Source organism: Liolophura sinensis, chromosome 9, assembly GCF_032854445.1.
Source record: "Liolophura sinensis isolate JHLJ2023 chromosome 9, CUHK_Ljap_v2, whole genome shotgun sequence".
In the NCBI taxonomy this organism is placed as follows: Eukaryota; Metazoa; Mollusca; class Polyplacophora; order Chitonida; family Chitonidae; genus Liolophura; species Liolophura sinensis.
This window is the reverse complement of record NC_088303.1, coordinates 17566712-17585745: the sequence shown is the minus strand read 5'-3', so window position 1 is coordinate 17585745 and position 19034 is coordinate 17566712. Positions and strand designations below refer to the sequence as shown.

General features: G+C 40.2%; 1 protein-coding gene across 1 annotated transcript in view; it reads left to right on the top strand.

The window, feature by feature from the left end:
* The window catches only part of LOC135474824 (L-fucose kinase-like), a 45473-nt gene that overhangs the window by 226 nt on the left and 26213 nt on the right, over positions 1-19034 (top strand). The window contains exons 2-6 of the mRNA XM_064754433.1: positions 6960-7075; positions 7838-7989; positions 16567-16617; positions 17830-17955; positions 18842-18914. Coding sequence (XP_064610503.1) covers positions 6991-7075; positions 7838-7989; positions 16567-16617; positions 17830-17955; positions 18842-18914 — 487 coding nt within the window. The 5' untranslated portion in view covers positions 6960-6990. The remainder of the gene's footprint in view (positions 1-6959; positions 7076-7837; positions 7990-16566; positions 16618-17829; positions 17956-18841; positions 18915-19034) is intronic.

Here is a 19034-nt window from a genome sequence, read left to right as displayed (position 1 = left end):
CATGTACGCTATGATCAGACTAGATCAGTTGAGACAGACACGTGAGGCTAACTCCTGGTCCTGGGAACTATAACTGTTTGTATGGTTCTGACTTGATACGGGCTAGCCTGAGTACACTGACCAGTAGTTGTTCAGTCAAATTAATTGTTAAGGACTATTATCAAGAATTGCTGTTATTTACCTGCCTCAATTACATTTAAATTTTGATCATTACGGTATACTGAAAGTGAAAACTCCAGTCGTGCCATTCCGCAAAGTGCTACTCTAAAACAGTAGCACACGACATGCGCTTAACATAAAACCAAGCTGTACATATGTCATCATTTTTTAGTGGTAATCTAATGAGAAGCAGTATTAAAATCCATGTCTGTATTCTTATAGCATTTGTCACTAAAAAGCATTCAGTTTCACTCTCTACCTATGTACTCTGTACAAAGTCAACATGAAAACCGTAGAACAATCCTAACTATTTAGACAGCTGTTACATGTCTCCATATGATCTATGCAGAAGCTTTGTCACTCCTTTATAATCGATAGCAGAAGCATTAGGTTTGTGAAACCGATCGATGGGTCATTTCTGATGGGACACTCCAAAATTATTCAGCCAAAATTCATGACAATATTGTCATGTGCACTTAAACATACCTATTTGAATGGTGAAATCTCATCTGTATATAACGCTGATCATCAGTCAGTCCCAAAGCTTATTCACATTGGTAACTAAAATCAGTTACCAATGAAAAATACATGAATAAAGCGCTGATATGTCGTGCAGTGATATGCGTAAAAGAAGTGGCCTTAAAGGAGAAGAAAATTTTTTAAAATGACACTATAGGCTGAAAAGAGCACATTTCTTTTCTATATGGTGGTGCCAGTGCTGCATAATTTTGCAGTTTTTCCTCGCCATACACGTAAAGCCTGAAAATGGCGTAGCTGGCATAAGTTGACGAGTCCATGGCGTCCTCCATCTTCAACACCCTTTAATTTATGCTGGGGATGTGTTTCCTCTCAGCCAATGAGAGTCGTTAAAACTGCCGGCTTGTTTGTGTAAACTTGGAACCCACGTCCTACATTACGGTATTCCGATCGTGAAGCAGAAATTAAACTGTGCTGTTCTCTACCTTCTGGGAAGAGGAGTTCTATCAGAAATGTACGAACTACGCTTTGGCGGTTTCGGATGGCAATTCTCCTCCTAACACAAAAGACTTCAGGACTAGTTCTTAGGCAAAATGGAGTCGCCCACAGCGGATTTTAGCGCTGACTTTATTTATAATTTATCAACTTGAGGTACATATTAGAATTTTTTTATGACAAGCACCTGCGAGGAAATGCCTACTCTTTTCAATGGTATTTGTTTTAAGTTTTCTTCTCCTTTAAAACCAGTATTTAGGGACAGATTGGATTTAGAGTTGGTTGGATGATCAAAAAACTGGTATTGTAGACAAGACTCCAGGGTGAAGAGCTGACAAGCATCTGGGTCACATTCTCATGACCCTGAGTAAAGCCAACAGTGTGCATGTTAGAAGACATTTAGTTTTTCCAATGATTCCACTAAAAGATGAATCACAATCACCTTACTAAGGCAACCATTTTAAGAACACCCAGATTTGTTACTTACTGTAACTTGGTACAAAATAATGCATGTAGTATAGTAATTCGGGGTGTATCACCAACTATATATGTATATAACCCAAGTCTTAACATAACATGAATTGCTCATATCATCCAGTGAAATTTGTGTTCTGGTATAGAGAGTTCACTAAATGGTACTGCTACTTTACATTGAGACTTAAACCTGTTTTAGGCCTGCTTTCAGAGGAGTAGGGCCTTGTGTAGTGAAGTGTGAAGGGAATTTCAGTACCCATTCAATCCAACTAGTGTTTGAACATTTGTTTTCTACCCGGGGGGACATCTGTGGCTGAGGGGGTTAGCACACCAGCACAGTGGAATGATCCAGGAGCCTCCCATCCATGCAGTTGCTGTGAGTTTAAGTCCAGCTCATGCTGGCTTCCTCTGTGGCCATATGTGGGAAGGTCCACCAGCAATCTTTGGATGGTCGTGTGTTTCCCGCTGGCTCTGTCCACCATAATGCTGGCTGCCATGTTATAAGTTAAATATTCTTCAGTACGGCGTAAAACACCAGTCAGATAAATAAATAAATACAGCCTCTTGCGACAGTCTCACACAGCCTCTAGTTTGTCAAAAAGGAAAAGAAATAAATCAGTCAAAACATTAGATTAGTGATTTACTTGGACACAGCACCATTGTTTTCTGTCTATTCTGTCCCATGACATGGGTGATAGAAGACAATGGCACTATGTCCAAATGAATCGCGTACTGGTAAAGGACTAATCTACATGCTGGCGTATTGATCAATTCTGTCCACATGTTGTGGATAATTCCTAACGACTGTTGGTGGTGCAGACTCGCAGGACACCATAAAGTAGATAGGAGTGTAAGACCTGGGATTAATCTGTCTTAATCCCAGGTAAAACTGATGGTAAAACTAACGGTTTCTGACCGTGTCGTCCTTTATACATGTATGTAGGGAGAAGTTCACGGGAGTTTCGAGTGGGGATGATTGCGCAAATACTGGAAGTTGATGTTAGAAAATGCTCCATTTGACCACCGCTCATGCACCAAGGCTGTGTACCGCCACAGTTCTAACCCTACTCCGGGTATATGCATGAGCGCCCCCACTCAGAATTCCCGTGAACTCCTGTCCCTCAATGGCAGTGTGGGGGTCTGGTTAAACTTTTTTTTTTTTTGTAGCTCCTGTGTAATGGGCTCTCATGGGCTCCCAATGTGATGTCTTGGCTGAGGATAGAATGAAATTAACGATGTCACTGTCCGCTTGCTGCATTCTATGATTATCTATCTATTCATCATGTTTTGACCCATTCGTTCTATTTACATCATTTCATCAGCGGTTTTGCAAGTGCGCCCAAAGGAGTAAAACATGAGGTTTATTGTCTTTGATTGTCATCTTTATATGTAATACTGAAATGGTTGAGGATTATAGGATAGAAAGTTATGTTTTTTTAATAGTTTTTTTCACTCTCATGTTCAAAGGATCACATATGGTGTACCTCTTTCTTTATTGATTTTAATTTGATTGGCTCTCTAAATGTTTTTGAGTCATTTTGATTTATAGACTTTCAGTGTAAAATTTTACCAACTATATAAACTTCACTGTTTACTGTTGTAAACCCATGTTTTCTAGAAAGCCTCCATTCAAGGCTATAATTTCTTGCACACAGGGTCTCTATAATTATTACTCTTTTATTTTTTGTTTTAAGATATTTGGACTTTGCCTATTTCTTTGTAAACAGAAAAACATTCATCTAGGACTACTATTTTTGTGCTCTGGCCTACTCAAGAATATTTCACTTATGCAACGGCGGCCAGCATTATGGGTTTGAGGAAACTGGGGCAGAGCCCAGGAAAACCCATGACCATCCGCAGGTTGGTGCGAGACCTTCCCACTTATGGCTGTAGAGGAAGCCAGCATGATCTGGACTTGAACTCACAGCGACTGCATTGGTAGGAGGCTTCTGGGTCATTATGCTGCTCTAGCGCGCTAACCGACTGAGCCACGGAGGCTTCCCCTACATGTAGGAGAGCAAGAAGAGCATTGATAATCTAGTCCCAGTGGCGATTTTAACAGATTTGTCCTTATTTTTAGCTCGTGTATCGGTGTTGGTGTTCAAGTAAGCTTTTTTGTTAGGGTCAGTTGAGAAAGGTGTTATGTTTGGGTCTGCATTTTCAGCATCACCTTTCTGAAACTTGGTGGGAATGATGAACATGATTTGGGCATTTACTCATTTTTATTATAAATTAGCGATGTTTGCATTTTTAGCTCACCATTACGAAGTAAGGCAAGGTATTGTGAGTGTCTTAGAAAAGTGGTGTTTGGTGTCCCAGTAAGCTTTTTTGTTTGGGTCAGTTGAGTTGGGTTTTATGTTTGGGTCTGCTTGCCTCACAGTTTTTCACATTACTTTGATGAATCTTGGTGGGATTGATGACTTAATTTGGACATTTACACATGTTGATTATAAATTACGGATGTTCGCATTTTTATTCTAATTATCAGGTTAAGCTTTTTTTGTTTGGTTCAGCTGTTGTTCCACCATCTTGGTAAACTTGGTGGGGACGATGGGCATGCTTTGAAGATTTCATGAAATAAATTTTGGCAAGTTGTCTCAGTAAGTAGCAGCAGAAAAAAGGGCTACCCTGCACAAACGGAGGTACATTGCATCACAGACTCCTCGTCGTCATATGATGATAAATTGATAAGTATGACATTAAACCCTGAGCACCTGCTCAATATGAATTTAAATGTCCTGTCAACTTAGGCTGCTGAGTGGGTGCTTGGGATTTAACGTCATACTCAAATGGGCTTTCAGGACCAGTGGCTGCTATTTGAACTGAAGCTATTACCTGCAAACTATGGGGTTTCTCATTGTTCTGTTTTGTCGACTCATAAAAAATTCATTCTGTTCCCCAGTTAACACAAATTTCTGTAAGCCTTTCATGTAGGGTTACATTTTCTTTTGCAAACGTCTATCTATGGAAGCTTATTGTCTTGCTCTAGTTACTTCACCAGATTTGTGTACATTTGGGTGAACACAATTAGTCAGTGTTTCCCCATTTGCAAGTCTTCAACTCAGCATCAAGCTTCTTCTTTCACAAGTTTTACAAGTTTAACTACATATTCATCTGAGGCTTTATGAAGATGCTTTGAAGATGTGCACCATTTAAATGTGAAATAGTTCATTTATATCAATTTGAGTACATTTGGACATATTTTTCTTCATGAATCTAATGTCTGGTCAACTTGAACTGATCAAAGCTCTAATCGTCCAACTGCCAGATTTCTTTTTTTTTTAATAGGTTTTTATTTTGAATTTTTATTTTCAGCCTGTTACCACTGGTTTAGATATAATTCTCGATGTGTTACCTTTGATCGCAGTACACTTAACTGTTGCCATGGTAACTAGTATGTGTAGTTGAAATTTATGAGCATTTCTTGTCCTTTATGTTATGCTGTATCCACTGTTTCCTGTCTTTTTCCTTCAATATATCTTATTAATATTTTATTGTTTTCATTAGTACCTCTCTGATTAAATTATTGTTATCATTTTGTAGCTGATCAATTATTTTATAATTTAAATCAATCTTGTAATAATTGCACAAGAAAGTGAAAAACCTTGATGGCACTATTTAGAGGAATGCCCAAAACATATGTATGCAGTCACTCTGAGTTAAAGTCCAGCTTATGCAGGCTTCTCTGGCCGTATGTGGGAAGGTCTGTCAGCAACATGCGGATGGCCGTGGGTTTCCCCCAGGCTCTGCCCGGTTTCCACCCACCATGATGCTGGCCACCGTTCTGTGAGTGAAATATTCTCGAGTACGGGTTAGGGGCCTCCGTGGCTCAGTCGGTTAGCGCGCTAGCGCAGCATAATGACGCCCAGGAGCCTCTCACCAATGCGGTCGCTGTGAGTTCAAGTCCAGCTCATGCTGGCTTCCTCTCCCGCCGTAAGTGGGAAGGTCTGCCAGCAACCTGCGGATGGTCGTGGGTTTCCCCAGGCTGTGCCCGGTTTCCACCCACCATAATGCTGGCCGCCGTCGTATAAGTGAAATATTCTTGAGTACGGCGTAAAACACCAATCAAATAAATAAATAAATAAATTCTCGAGTACGGCGTAAATACCAATCAAATGAATAAATAAATAAAGGTATTGATATAATTCTTCAAAGCATGTAAAACAATTTTGACAAGTTAATGGTGATTGAAAGCTTACGTGTTTAATCAGGTGCCAATGTTGGCATAGTTAACAGATTGAAAAAGTATGAAAAGTGTTTATTTCAATCGCGCGTTCACAAATACGTCCACAAAATTAATCATTATGTATGTGACTTCAGTCTGCATTGGCTCTCCCAGTATGTGTGAACAGATGGTTTGTTGTATAGTGGGTTTATGGTAATGCTGTCATGCAAATCCTTGGTGCATGTCAAGTGAGTAAATCACAAGCTCATATGTTCATGTCGTAGGTCGATGGCATCAACGCAAGATGTTTCATGCTACACAAAAGTGATGAGCGATGTACATTTATATATGTTTGGGTTGTACATTGACAGTCGTTAAGAAATACTAAATATCAATATAGGCTGAAGTGTAGGCCAATAGTTGGATTTGCATTGATTTGCTTTATGACGTTATTTTTACTAATATGACTGCAGTAAGGGCTCTTAGTGGAGACTGGGGTAAGCTACAACACTTTGACTGAAAGCTGCAGTCAGAGCCTGCATGTACGAAGCCTTCATGTCGTTATGATGACTTAACTGCCATTGCAATCAGCAATGTAGGCATTATGTCGTTGTCATGGCCTTTACGTGCTCACAGTGTCAAGTGGGCCCTGGATTAGAACATGTGACCTTGATTGAGAGACAAACAGCTGCAGTGACCTCAGGCTGTAACTGTGTCAGCCAGCGAGGGCCCTTCATTGAATTGTGAAACTAGAATACTGTAATTCTTCAATCTGTTCGAATGTTCGCAAGGTGTTTATTGAAGTACATGTATATTCTGAAGGCATAGCTCTGTGTAGGCTGATGAAATTATACTTTTGGTGAAGCCCTGATTTATTCAAATTATAAACTTGCATAAATTGCTCTGAAAGGTGCTCTTTCATATGCGAAAAGGTCAAGGAATTAGGGTAGATGTTAGTACTTTAGACTACAGTGTTCTGTTCTCTCAGGCTTTAACTGTATATCACAGGAGTGACAGTGATGGCGTCTGAACTACATCGGGGGCTTAGTGTCTGATCTAGTCTATACACTTAAATTGATAATTTTGTTCCATTCATCTGTAAGAAAAATTCTTAAACACCAATCAGTTGATCAATTTGTTGTAATTCATTCATTTTTCTCTTTGTTTTTTTTTTTTGCTTCTTCTTCAGATAAATTGACTGGATTGCATGGTTGCATGAAATGATGGCAGCTCCAAGGAAAAAGAAGTGGACTGCCATTGTGCTTACCTGCACTCACATGGATGCATCCTATGCCTATCAAAGAGGTAAAATCTACGGACGTCACATATGGTCCTGAGAAGTTCTGGTTAACTTTATCACAAATATTCATCATCATACACTGATGTGAACTCATTATCATGCTGTGTTCCGGCATTTGGCCATTGAAAGAGTTTTTCATGGTTTTTCATGCTAACACTGAACTACACCTAGTATGCCTGTAGCTTTTCATCAGGAGGTATTTCTGGCACCTTGTTAAGGATTAGATCATGGTGGTTTTCTTTTGGCATTTCCATTTCCACAAACCCTGATCTTAACTGCTATCGTACAAGCGAAAAAGTTTGGCTATAAACAAAAAGAAAAAAAACCTTGAACAGGAAGGTAAAATAAGGAACTTTGTCCAACATGTCCATATCATATCTCCAGAACGGCTGGTCGAAATTGATAACAAGGACCTGAAGGGCTGCTATAATTTCTCCCATTTTTTTCTTTTTATTTGACACGTGACCTAAAATTTCACCCATGACTAAGTTGTTTATTTTGCCTGATTCTGAGAGTTCCTGCAAAGGTATTTTCAGCTTTTTTTGGAAGGTAGGATGATATTATATTAGGAAAATGTAAGCTTCAGCTGCAAAAGCAAATTTTATGACATTTACTTTACATCCGAAATGCAATTTTTGGAGGCAGAATTTTAGGCCATATGTAGATTATGCCAAAATTAATAAACATTGAGGATTAACACATGTGTATTATTAAATGGATAGCACTTGAATGATTTTATGTATGTTGCTTTTTTCTGTTCTTTGTAGAATTGGAGATTCGGCAGGAAAAAGGATACATTGATAAAGATGTGATATTACTGACAGCTGAAGACCCTAAGTCTCAGGTGGGGAGTGGAGGAGCTACGCTAAATGCACTGCTGATGGTGTCCGAATACATAAGCGCAAAACAGGGATTCTCTGTGAGTTATCTTCTCTCTTCCATTTACAGATTGGAATAGGACACTGTATGCATGGATTCATGTTTGTGTCAAGGGAAAATTGCAAATTTGGTTAAAAATGAGTGGGGGAGGGACAAAAGCTCAGGCAGACAAAACCCCCGGCGAACATAAGCCCCCTCGATCAGTATTAGGTGTCTATTGTAAATGACATGTTATTTGCTCGTTTGAGAAAACTTTAAACATTCTCACTGAAGTGACGTTTCAGATTTCAATACATGTTTGCAGTCAGTAAAACCTCTTCTTACTTGTTCAATCTCCATTTATTCTAACTGTTTTTGATGACATCAGAAAGAGCTATATACATGTATATCTTTCAGCGGTGTAGAGAATGTTCAACATCTATTCCAGGCTTATCTGAAAACTAAAGGAGTCTACAAGTATGGTAAACAATTTCGGTTCTGTAGCATGTATTAGACTTTTTTCCCCTATTGTAAGAACACAAATCTGATATATATATATGTCAGTTTTCCTATCCCAGAAATATAATGAACATGCTCTAACACCTCTGTAGAAAATGGTTGATTCCAAAGACTTGTAGCAGTGATGCTTTTCATGTCTGAAAACGAAAGAAACAAAAGAAATAAAATGACTTTTTCTTCACAGTCCAAAAGAAAAGTCTGTGTAGATTGTAAGTGTGCATGAACAAAGGCAAAGGGATCACAATATAATTACTAAGAAAGGAAGGAAATTAAAATTCTGACATTAACACAGAGTTCAATAAATAATAAAATCACTGTCATGATGAAGATCATGTCGTTCCTGTAGCAATGTCAAAATGAACACAATGAAATAACTGTCTCCCAGTCCCTGAAGAGCCACTTGCTTGTTCCAGTAAAGAGACGCATCTCCTTAGCCATAGATACACTTTTGAAGTTTCCAAACAACACCCACACGTTTTGCTTCTTTGGGTGACCTGATGTAAAAGTCTCTGGATAACCTAGACATTGTAAAAAGGCTGTTTTAATGTCCATTGACCTGGGAGCCCATTTCTACTGTACTAGAAGAGCCAAGTCTAGACGGAGTGATTCAGTGGCACACGTGAGAAGGTCCTTAGAAATTTCCTCATTCCTGCTTTCTTCAAACCCTCTCGCAACAGGTCTTGCTTTGGGAATGATTCCATTAGGACTGTTCTTCAGTGTGTAAATCCACCTGGTGGAAATACATTTTTGTCCCTTATCACGTATGGTGACATACACATCATTATTTATCACTGTAATTTTGTAGATTTGGCTTCAGAAAAGTCAGTATCACTAACCTCAAGTATGCTATCATCACTTTGGTTAATTTGTTCTACCTTTTCGAATTCTGCTACTCAAGTCAACAGATTCATTTACGCCAGCTTTATCTGACGGCTTTGAATACTGCAAGTTATGCCATAGTTTATTCTTCCCTGTTGCTGAATGTAATGTGCCTGAATCACTATCCCTAAACTGAACTTTGTCCCCTGGATGAATTTTTAAACTTTCTGAGCTATTCTATGACAAATTTGACTCGACTATGCCTGATTCATTGACACTATCCGACTCAAAGTCATTAAAACTGCTTGGAGTCTCATGGCTTTTATGACTATTAAGGGACTGTGAATCATCATCAGAAAGGTCAGTTTCCCAGAGATTATCTGGTGTGTATGGTTACACAATTCGTCTTACTTCCTACTTTGTCATTACATTCAGGTGTATCTATCTTGCATAATATAGACTGGTGAACTCGCACATATGTTCCACTATGTCTGACAAAGATGACAAAACCGCCATCACTTCCAATGACAATACCAGGGCCCTTCCATTCTGAACTATCATTACGTTTGTGATACACCTTATCCCCACTAACATAGTCAGCTGACAGTGGACGAGATTGTTTTCTCAAGGCTCTACGAACACGCTCAGAACGCTCAGATTCAGTGAAAGCTGTCTTGGCAGCATGCAAGCCACTTATATGCCTTCCTACATCAGCACTTCGAGTGATACCTTCTAAAGCTGGAAGTTTGTCACTTATAACTGAAGGCAGATTTGGGGACTGACCAAATACAAGCTTGTAGAGGCTGAAGCCATGTTGATTGTGTAAACAGTTTTTTGCCATAAATGCACACATTTGTTGTCATCCTTAACTTTGAGAAGGATTTCTGTAAGTGTCTGGTTGTGTCTTTCCGTTAATCCATTACTTCAAGGTGAATATGCTGCTGTGGTCTTAACTTCTATGTTGAAGTTCTGTGCCATATTACTGAATTCCCAGTTATTGAATTCCCCTCCATTATCTATAAGAACTTTACATGAAGCCCCATGAGCACATATCCAGTGTTGTATGAACTTAGCAACTATCTCTGAAGACACTTTTGTTTTGAACACAGGCTACACTGTATCTAGTAAATAAATTTATCAGGTGCAGATACCACACAGAGGGCCCTAATTAGGCACGGTTCCATTATACTTAGTAGCCAGAGGCATGCCAACTGCAGGTTTGGGGTATGGCTTTTAAATTTCATGCATGAAGTGCACATGGGTACAATTTCTTGCAACATGTGTGTGCGTTTTCCTACTGTTTTCAAAAGGCATTGAAGCGGATTCATGGCTAGACTGTGAATTTTTTCAAGCAGTTCTTTTTTGTTCATTTGACTTTCGAAAAGTCAGCTGACATCAAAACTTCTTCTGCACAGTTCTCATTTGTGTCTAACTTGGCTGAAATGTCAATACAGTAATGTCAACTGGATGTAAATTCTAGATTTACAGGTTCATTGAACATTTTTGCCTTGTCATTTTTAAGGTCTAATACTGTACCAGCTTTCTTGAGTAAATTCTTACTCAGAAGTAATGGAATGTTTGTTGGCACAACCTCTGTGTGAATTTGACAGCTAGTACTTCCTATTTGTGCCAGTTTTGTCACCTGTTTGACCGACTTTACCATCTCCAGATTTTAACTGCTTTTGACTGGGCAAGGATTGGACTGTGTTATGTTTGTTAACACCACATACAGTTCTAGTACATTCGATATCAATCACAGCACATCGCCTCTGCTACAAACACGTCATAGTCACTACAGTGTTCTTTTGCAAATGATGTGATGTTGCGTGCTTCTGTTTCCCCTTCTAATGTTCCTGTTCGGTACTGTTTACATCAGTAAGAGTTAGTTGTAGTTGCTAGCCATCTTGAAAGCCTTCAGCCATCACAGAGCTCACAACACAAGATCACTTTCTCTGTTCACAGTTTTAATACTCCACTTGCCACAGCAAAATACGACTGCACACTTCTCGCCAACTTCCCATAACTTAAGTGATTTTACGTTGGTCTCGTAACTCTCCTGTGTTGAAGGTATTAAAGAAACCATTAAAGAAGGAAGTGACTGTTATCAATGCAATCTGTTAAAGATACATGGTAACCTATAAAAGTAAATTATTATTTTTATTCTTAAAGATAATATTTCTCTTGTGAACTATAATATGATTTGGTTTAAATTTCTAAATAATCAAAATTTTTAGCTTCATCTCTTACAGGGAACACAAAAAGTTGCATAAGATGCCTGTAAACCAACTTAAAATGCATAACTTACGGCAGCCACGATGTGATACTGTGAGTCATAGTAAGCTATAACCTGTACGCCATGCTGAAAATGTTTCAGCCAAGCAAATTTAGTATAGTGGTAGAATAAACTTATATTTGCTCAACAAAAAACATTTGATAATAATATAAGAGACATCAGAGACAGTCATTTTTGGCGATGTTGTGTTGAAAACTTATGTGTAGAAAACTTAGAGAAAAGCTGTTGAAACCGAGTGACAGACTCGGACATGCTTTGATGACAAAAGCGTGTGACAGACTGGCGTACGCTTTGATGACAAAACTGAGTGACAGACTGGGACATGCTTTGATGACAAAACTGAGTGACAGACTGGGACATGCTTTGATGACAAAACTGAGTGACAGACTGGGACATGCTTTGATGACAAAACCGAGTGACAGACTGGGACACGCTTTGATGACAAAACTGAGTGACAGACTGGGACACGCTTTGATGACAAAACTGAATGACAGACTGGGACATGCTTTGATGACAAAACTGAATGACAGACTGGGACATGCTTTGATGACAAAACCTGAGTGATAGACTGAGGTACGCTTTGATGACAAAACGTGAGTGACAGACTGAGGTACGCTTTGATGACAAAATCTGAGTGACAGACTGGGACATGCTTTGATGACAAAACTGAGTGACAGACTGGGACATGCTTTGATGACAAAACCGAGTGACAGACTGGGACACGCTTTGATGACAAAACTGAGTGACAGACTGGGACACGCTTTGATGACAAAACTGAATGACAGACTGGGACATGCTTTGATGACAAAACTGAATGACAGACTGGGACATGCTTTGATGACAAAACTGAATGACAGACTGGGACACGCTTTGATGACAAAACCTGAGTGATAGACTGAGGTACGCTTTGATGACAAAACCTGAGTGATAGACTGGGACACGCTTTGATGACAAAACCTGAGTGATAGACTGAGGTACTCTTTGATGACAAAACTGAATGACAGACTCGGACATGCTTTGATGACAAAACTGAGTGACAGACTGGGACACGCTTTGATGACAAAACTGAGTGACAGACTGGGACACGCTTTGATGACAAAACTGAGTGACAGACTGGGACATGCTTTGATGACAAAACCTGAATGATAGACTGAGGTACGCTTTGATGACAAAACCTGAGTGACAGACTGGGACACGCTTTGATGACAAAACTGAGTGACAGACTGGGACACGCTTTGATGACAAAATCTGAGTGACAGACTGGGACACGCTTTGATGACAAAACCTGAGTGATAGACTGAGGTACGCTTTGATGACAAAACTGAATGACAGACTGGGACATGCTTTGATGACAAAACCTGAGTGATAGACTGAGGTACGCTTTGATGACAAAACCTGAGTGATAGACTGGGACACGCTTTGATGACAAAACCTGAGTGATAGACTGAGGTACGCTTTGATGACAAAATCTGAGTGACAGACTGGGACATGCTTTGATGACAAAACCGAGTGACAGACTGGGACACGCTTTGATGACAAAACTGAGTGACAGACTGGGACACGCTTTGATGACAAAACTGAATGACAGACTGGGACATGCTTTGATGACAAAACTGAGTGACAGACTGGGACACGCTTTGATGACAAAACTGAGTGACAGACTGGGACATGCTTTGATGACAAAACGTGAGTGATAGACTGAGGTACGCTTTGATGACAAAACGTGAGTGATAGACTGGGACACGCTTTGATGACAAAACCTGAGTGATAGACTGAGGTACGCTTTGATGACAAAACTGAATGACAGACTGGGACACGCTTTGATGACAAAACCTGAATGATAGACTGAGGTACGCTTTGATGACAAAACGTGAGTGACAGGCTGGGACACACTTTGATGACAAAATCTGAGTGACAGACTGAGGTACGCTTTGATGACAAAACTGAGTGACAGACTGGGACACACTTTGATGACAAAATCTGAGTGACAGACTGAGGTACGCTTTGATGACAAAACTGAGTGACAGACTGGGACACGCTTTGATGACAAAATCTGAGTGACAGACTGAGGTACGCTTTGATGACAAAACTGAGTGACAGACTGAGGTACGCTTTGATGACAAAATCTGAGTGACAGACTGGGACATGCTTTGATGACAAAACCTGAGTGACAGACTGGGACATGCTTTGATGACAAAACGTGAGTGATAGACTGAGGTACGCTTTGATGACAAAACGTGAGTGGTAGACTGGGACACGCTTTGATGACAAAACCTGAGTGATAGACTGAGGTACGCTTTGATGACAAAACTGAATGACAGACTGGGACATGCTTTGATGACAAAACCTGAATGATAGACTGAGGTACGCTTTGATGACAAAACGTGAGTGACAGGCTGGGACACACTTTGATGACAAAATCTGAGTGACAGACTGAGGTACGCTTTGATGACAAAACTGAGTGACAGACTGGGACACACTTTGATGACAAAATCTGAGTGACAGACTGAGGTACGCTTTGATGACAAAACTGAGTGACAGACTGGGACACGCTTTGATGACAAAACTGAGTGACAGACTGGGACACGCTTTGATGACAAAACTGAATGACAGACTGGGACATGCTTTGATGACAAAACCTGAGTGACAGACTGGGACATGCTTTGATGACAAAACCTGAATGATAGACTGAGGTACGCTTTGATGACAAAACCTGAGTGATAGACTGAGGTACGCTTTGATGACAAAACTGAGTGACAGACTGGGACACGCTTTGATGACAAAACTGAGTGACAGACTGGGACACGCTTTGATGACAAAACTGAGTGACAGACTGGGACACGCTTTGATGACAAAACTGAATGACAGACTGGGACATGCTTTGATGACAAAACTGAATGACAGACTGGGACATGCTTTGATGACAAAACCTGAATGATAGACTGAGGTACGCTTTGATGACAAAACCTGAGTGATAGACTGAGGTACGCTTTGATGACAAAACGTGAGTGACAGGCTGGGAAACGCTTTGATTACAAAACCGAGTGACACCTACTAACACACGTAAGGCCACTTCTTTTTTCAGTTCTAGTTTACTCTTCTTTTCCTATTATACTGCAAGCAAGCTACTTGTAAAGCTCTAAACATGCAAGGAAGCGATGTATAGGTCATAATATCAAAAAATTGATATATCAATATCAAAAAATAATAAAAAAAAATATCAAAAAAACTCCAGTCAGGCTGAAATATTTATATATATATATATTTTTTTTTTTTGCATTAGACACTGTAGATTTATGAAAATCACTGCATTACAAATGTAACTTTCTGAAAAATTCTTGAGCACGCAGTCTTGCACCAGTCAATTAAATATATATATAACAAATGCAACTTGTAGCCACTTCCTCTATGCGTAACATGTTAATGGTAGCTAGTGAACCACATGTGCTCTCAACCAGGATACACCTATAATGTTGTTATAGTTGTCAAATGTTACATAATCCCACAGCTTAGCCATTCTAATTCATGATAACGCTTACTTAATGCAAAACCACCTTTAGTTTGTAGATTTCTCAGATCTTCCTGTATAAGCATTGGAGACAAAGTTTGCAGCGTTGTTTGCAAAGTCTTATGCATGTTGAAATTCACTTGTTTGTTGTTTTCTTAACTTCTAAGTGAAAAATTTTGGAGTAAAGCATGAAACAGTCAAGCAGTACACTAAATTCATTCATGAGCTAGAAAATGAGTGTAAGGCATGAAGCAAACAACTCGATGTATTGTTGGTAGTCAGGTAAAACAGGTATGTATATGTATAGGAAGCGGACTGTGTGCTGTAGTTGGCAATAGTGTAAGGCAGGTATAGGCAGCGGGGCATGTGCTGTAGTTGGCAGTAGTGTAAGGCAGGTGTAGGCAGCGGGGCATGTGGTGTAGTTGGCAGTGATGTAAGGCAGGTATAAGCAGCGGGGCATGTGCTGTAGTTGGCAGTAGTGTAAGGTAGGTATAGGCAGCCGGGCATGTGCTGTAGTTGGCAGTGATGTAAGGCAGGTATAGGCAGCCGGGCATGTGCTGTAGTTGGCAGTGATGTAAGGCAGGTATAGGCAGCGGGCATGTGCTGTAGTTGGCAGTGATGTAAGGCAGGTATAGGCAGCGGGCATGTGCTGTAGTTGGCAGTGATGTAAGGCAGGTATAGGCAGCGGGCATGTGCTGTAGTTGGCAGTGATGTAAGGCAGGTATAGGCAGCGGGCATGTGCTGTAGTTGGCAGTGATGTAAGGCAGGTATAGGCAGCGGGCATGTGCTGTAGTTGGCAGTGATGTAAGGCAGGTATAGGCAGCCGAGCATGTGCTGTAGTTGGCAGTGATGTAAGGCAAGTATAGGCAGCGGGGCATGTGCTGTTGTTGGCAGTGGTGTAAAGCAAGTATCGGCAGCGGGGCATTTGCTGTTGTTGGCAGGGGTGTAAGGCAAGTATAGGCAGCATTGCATGTGCTGTCATTGGCAGTGGTGTAAAGCTGATATAGGCAGCAGGGCATCTGCTGTCGTTGGCAGGGGTGTATGGCAAGTAAAGTGAGTAGGCCATATACTGTTGTTGGCAGTGATTTAAGGCAAGTATAGACAGCAGGGCATGTGCTGTTGTTGGCAGGGGTGTATGGCAAATATAAGCAGCAGGGCATGTGCTGTTTGTTGGCAGTGGGACGTGCTGTTGTTGGCAGTGATGTAAGGCGTGTATCAGGAGAGGTTATTTACTGTTGTTGGCAGCAGTGTAAGGCAAGTATAGGCAGTAGGGCATGTGCTGTTATTGGCAGTGATGTACGTCAAATAAAAAGAGCAAGACAAGTTTGCGCTGCCAAGGATCAAGGCTTACTCTGCAGAGAAATGTGTATGGTCGGGAAGCTAAGTGTGGACTACATGTATCATGGAGCTCACAACCATGTTGGAATAAAAGTGACCAGTTACTCGTCTGAATTAACTCCATGTTTATATTTTGAAGACAACAATGTTTTTGTTTCCAGGTTGTCAATGCTGATGTCCTACAGGATGCACACATCATCATTATTCATGCGGTAAGCCTCTATAACAAAGATCCCCACAGCAGCTAAGCCTGCATCTGTCACTGTTACTCTCTGTTCTTTTGAGATTGTCAGTCCCTCGCTGGACCACGGGGAAAAACTACATGAGCTCAGACTTCCTGGTCCTTAACCAGTGTGGTTGCACTTCAAAATCCAACCACAGCGCAGTTGACTGGGGACTTAAATACATCTGGCAGGGCCTATGTGACCAAAGGGTTAGCATGCCAGAATGGCACAATAACCCAGGAGCCCTCCACCAATGTGGTCGCTGTGAGTTCAAATCCACCTCATGCTGGCTTCCTCTCCGAACATACATGTTAAGATCTGCCAGAATCCTGGGTTTTCCCCGGGCTCTGCTCTTTCTCCTTCCAGCATAATGATGGCCGCCGTTGTATAAGTGAAATATTCTTGAAATAAATAAATAAGTACATCTCGAGGTTTGTCAGATTCCTAGCAAGTTGGCGAGGTCCCTTGGTTTTCTTTCACTCTGTTGAGCCTCATGCATTTGAAGGTGTGCCTGCCTCCTGGTGAGGTGCCATGGTTTCCTTCTACTGGGTTGCTCTCATACATCTGCATATGTGTCAGACACCTAGGGAGCTGGGGAGGTGCCATGGTTTCTTTTTGCTTTGTTCCATCCATATATTTGGATGTGTGTCCAGCACCTGATGAGGTGCTGTGGTTTCCTTCTGCTCTGTTGTCCATCTGGATGTGTGTGAAACACCTGGTGGTTTCCTTCTGCTCTGTTGTCCTTCTGGATGTGTGTGAGACACCTGGTGGTTTCCTTCTGCTCTTTTACTCTCATACATCTGGGTGTATGTCAGGCACCTCATGGTTTCCCTCTGCTCTGTTACCCTTGTACATGTGAAGGTGTGTCACGGTTCAGCAGGTGCCATTAAGAAGTGTTAGGGGGAAAAGTCACTTCTTAGCGGGAAAAGAGTTCAGTGTTGTTTGACGTAGGTCATGGAAAATCCTGAACCACTGAGTTGAAGAGTATAATTGTTTTAAATTACAACCTGGCATATCTGAAATTATTTTGTGCATTATTCCCATGCATTTATGCTCAATGTGTCTTACAAACAAACATTTCAAAATATAATCTTCAAAATGAGAGTGTGCTGTTTAATTATCAGATCATTTTAACTTATTTTTGTACAGCTGAATGGGTTTTCATATTGATTACTGAGTAACATTGATTTAACATTGTAGGGCAGGAAATACCCGTACGACCCTTGTGGCCGGCCATTTCTCACTTTTCCTGCCAAACCCAAACAACCTGAGTATGACTGCCTAGTTACTCATGTTGATATTCTTATAGAGTTGCTTACAGAAAAGGTATGGGCTTTAGTCAGCTTTTTAATCATTTTGTAAATTAAATTTTTCTCCTGCATGGTAATACAGTGAAAGGAAATATTTCTGTAAAATATAGGACTGAAATTACATTTCTTTTTTTAAATAAGAAAATGGTTTCTGTGAGATGAAAAATGGTCATTTGGTTAGTGTTATGTAAGTAAAACCCAGTATTAAATTTTTGGTAAAATACAAAGTTGTATATGGGATACTTATTTATTTTTGTTTCCTGTCAGTTTAATGCCAGCAAGTTTACACCTATCAGTTGCCATGGTTACAGGCAAGCTAATATGTCATCAGTAGATTCAGTTTGTTTTAAATGACACATGTTTCTTTGTTCTGATGGAATCATCCACTTTATTGGGCAACATAAGAGGGGTTTTTTTGTAAAGTTTGATTAATTTCTCAGTAGAAGAACTTAAGTGTTGGCATAAAAGTGTTATTCAAAGGCCTTTAAGTGCTTCTGGATGTGTATTTTTACATTCCCAACTTCAAGTTTCTGATAAGAAATTACCTTAAATTGGCCTACAAAAGTGTATTTTCAGAGGCAAATGAATATCACAAACTATTATTCTTGGTGCTGTAACTTGCAATTTCTGAGTAGAATGTCATCCCATGTGCCAAGAAAAGCTTTAAACACCTTTCTAAACTCTAAAGAAATCTCAGGATCAGGGAAAATGGACAAGTTAGTCGTGAACTGAATTTATGGTCATTTAGGGTATCATAATGCTATGCTTTAGGTGAAATACACTAAGTTTAACAATCAGGTTAACTGCAGATCTGTTAAGTCTAGTAAAGGGAGTGGCTTAACTTGTTCTGGTAAACAAGAGTTGAGTGTTCATTGACCATTGTTGCCATGCTCTATCCACAGATCGCGGTGAATTCCCCTCCAGGTGTATGGGTATGCAGTACTGAGATGTTAATCACACTGACAGATAACACTGGTTAGTATCAAGCTAATAAGTAATCAGGCCCAAAAAAAAAAGGTGGAAAACTAAATCTTTGTTTCATACCTTGATTTTTTTTTATATCTGTTGTTGTCTCCACATCAATTCTATTCCACA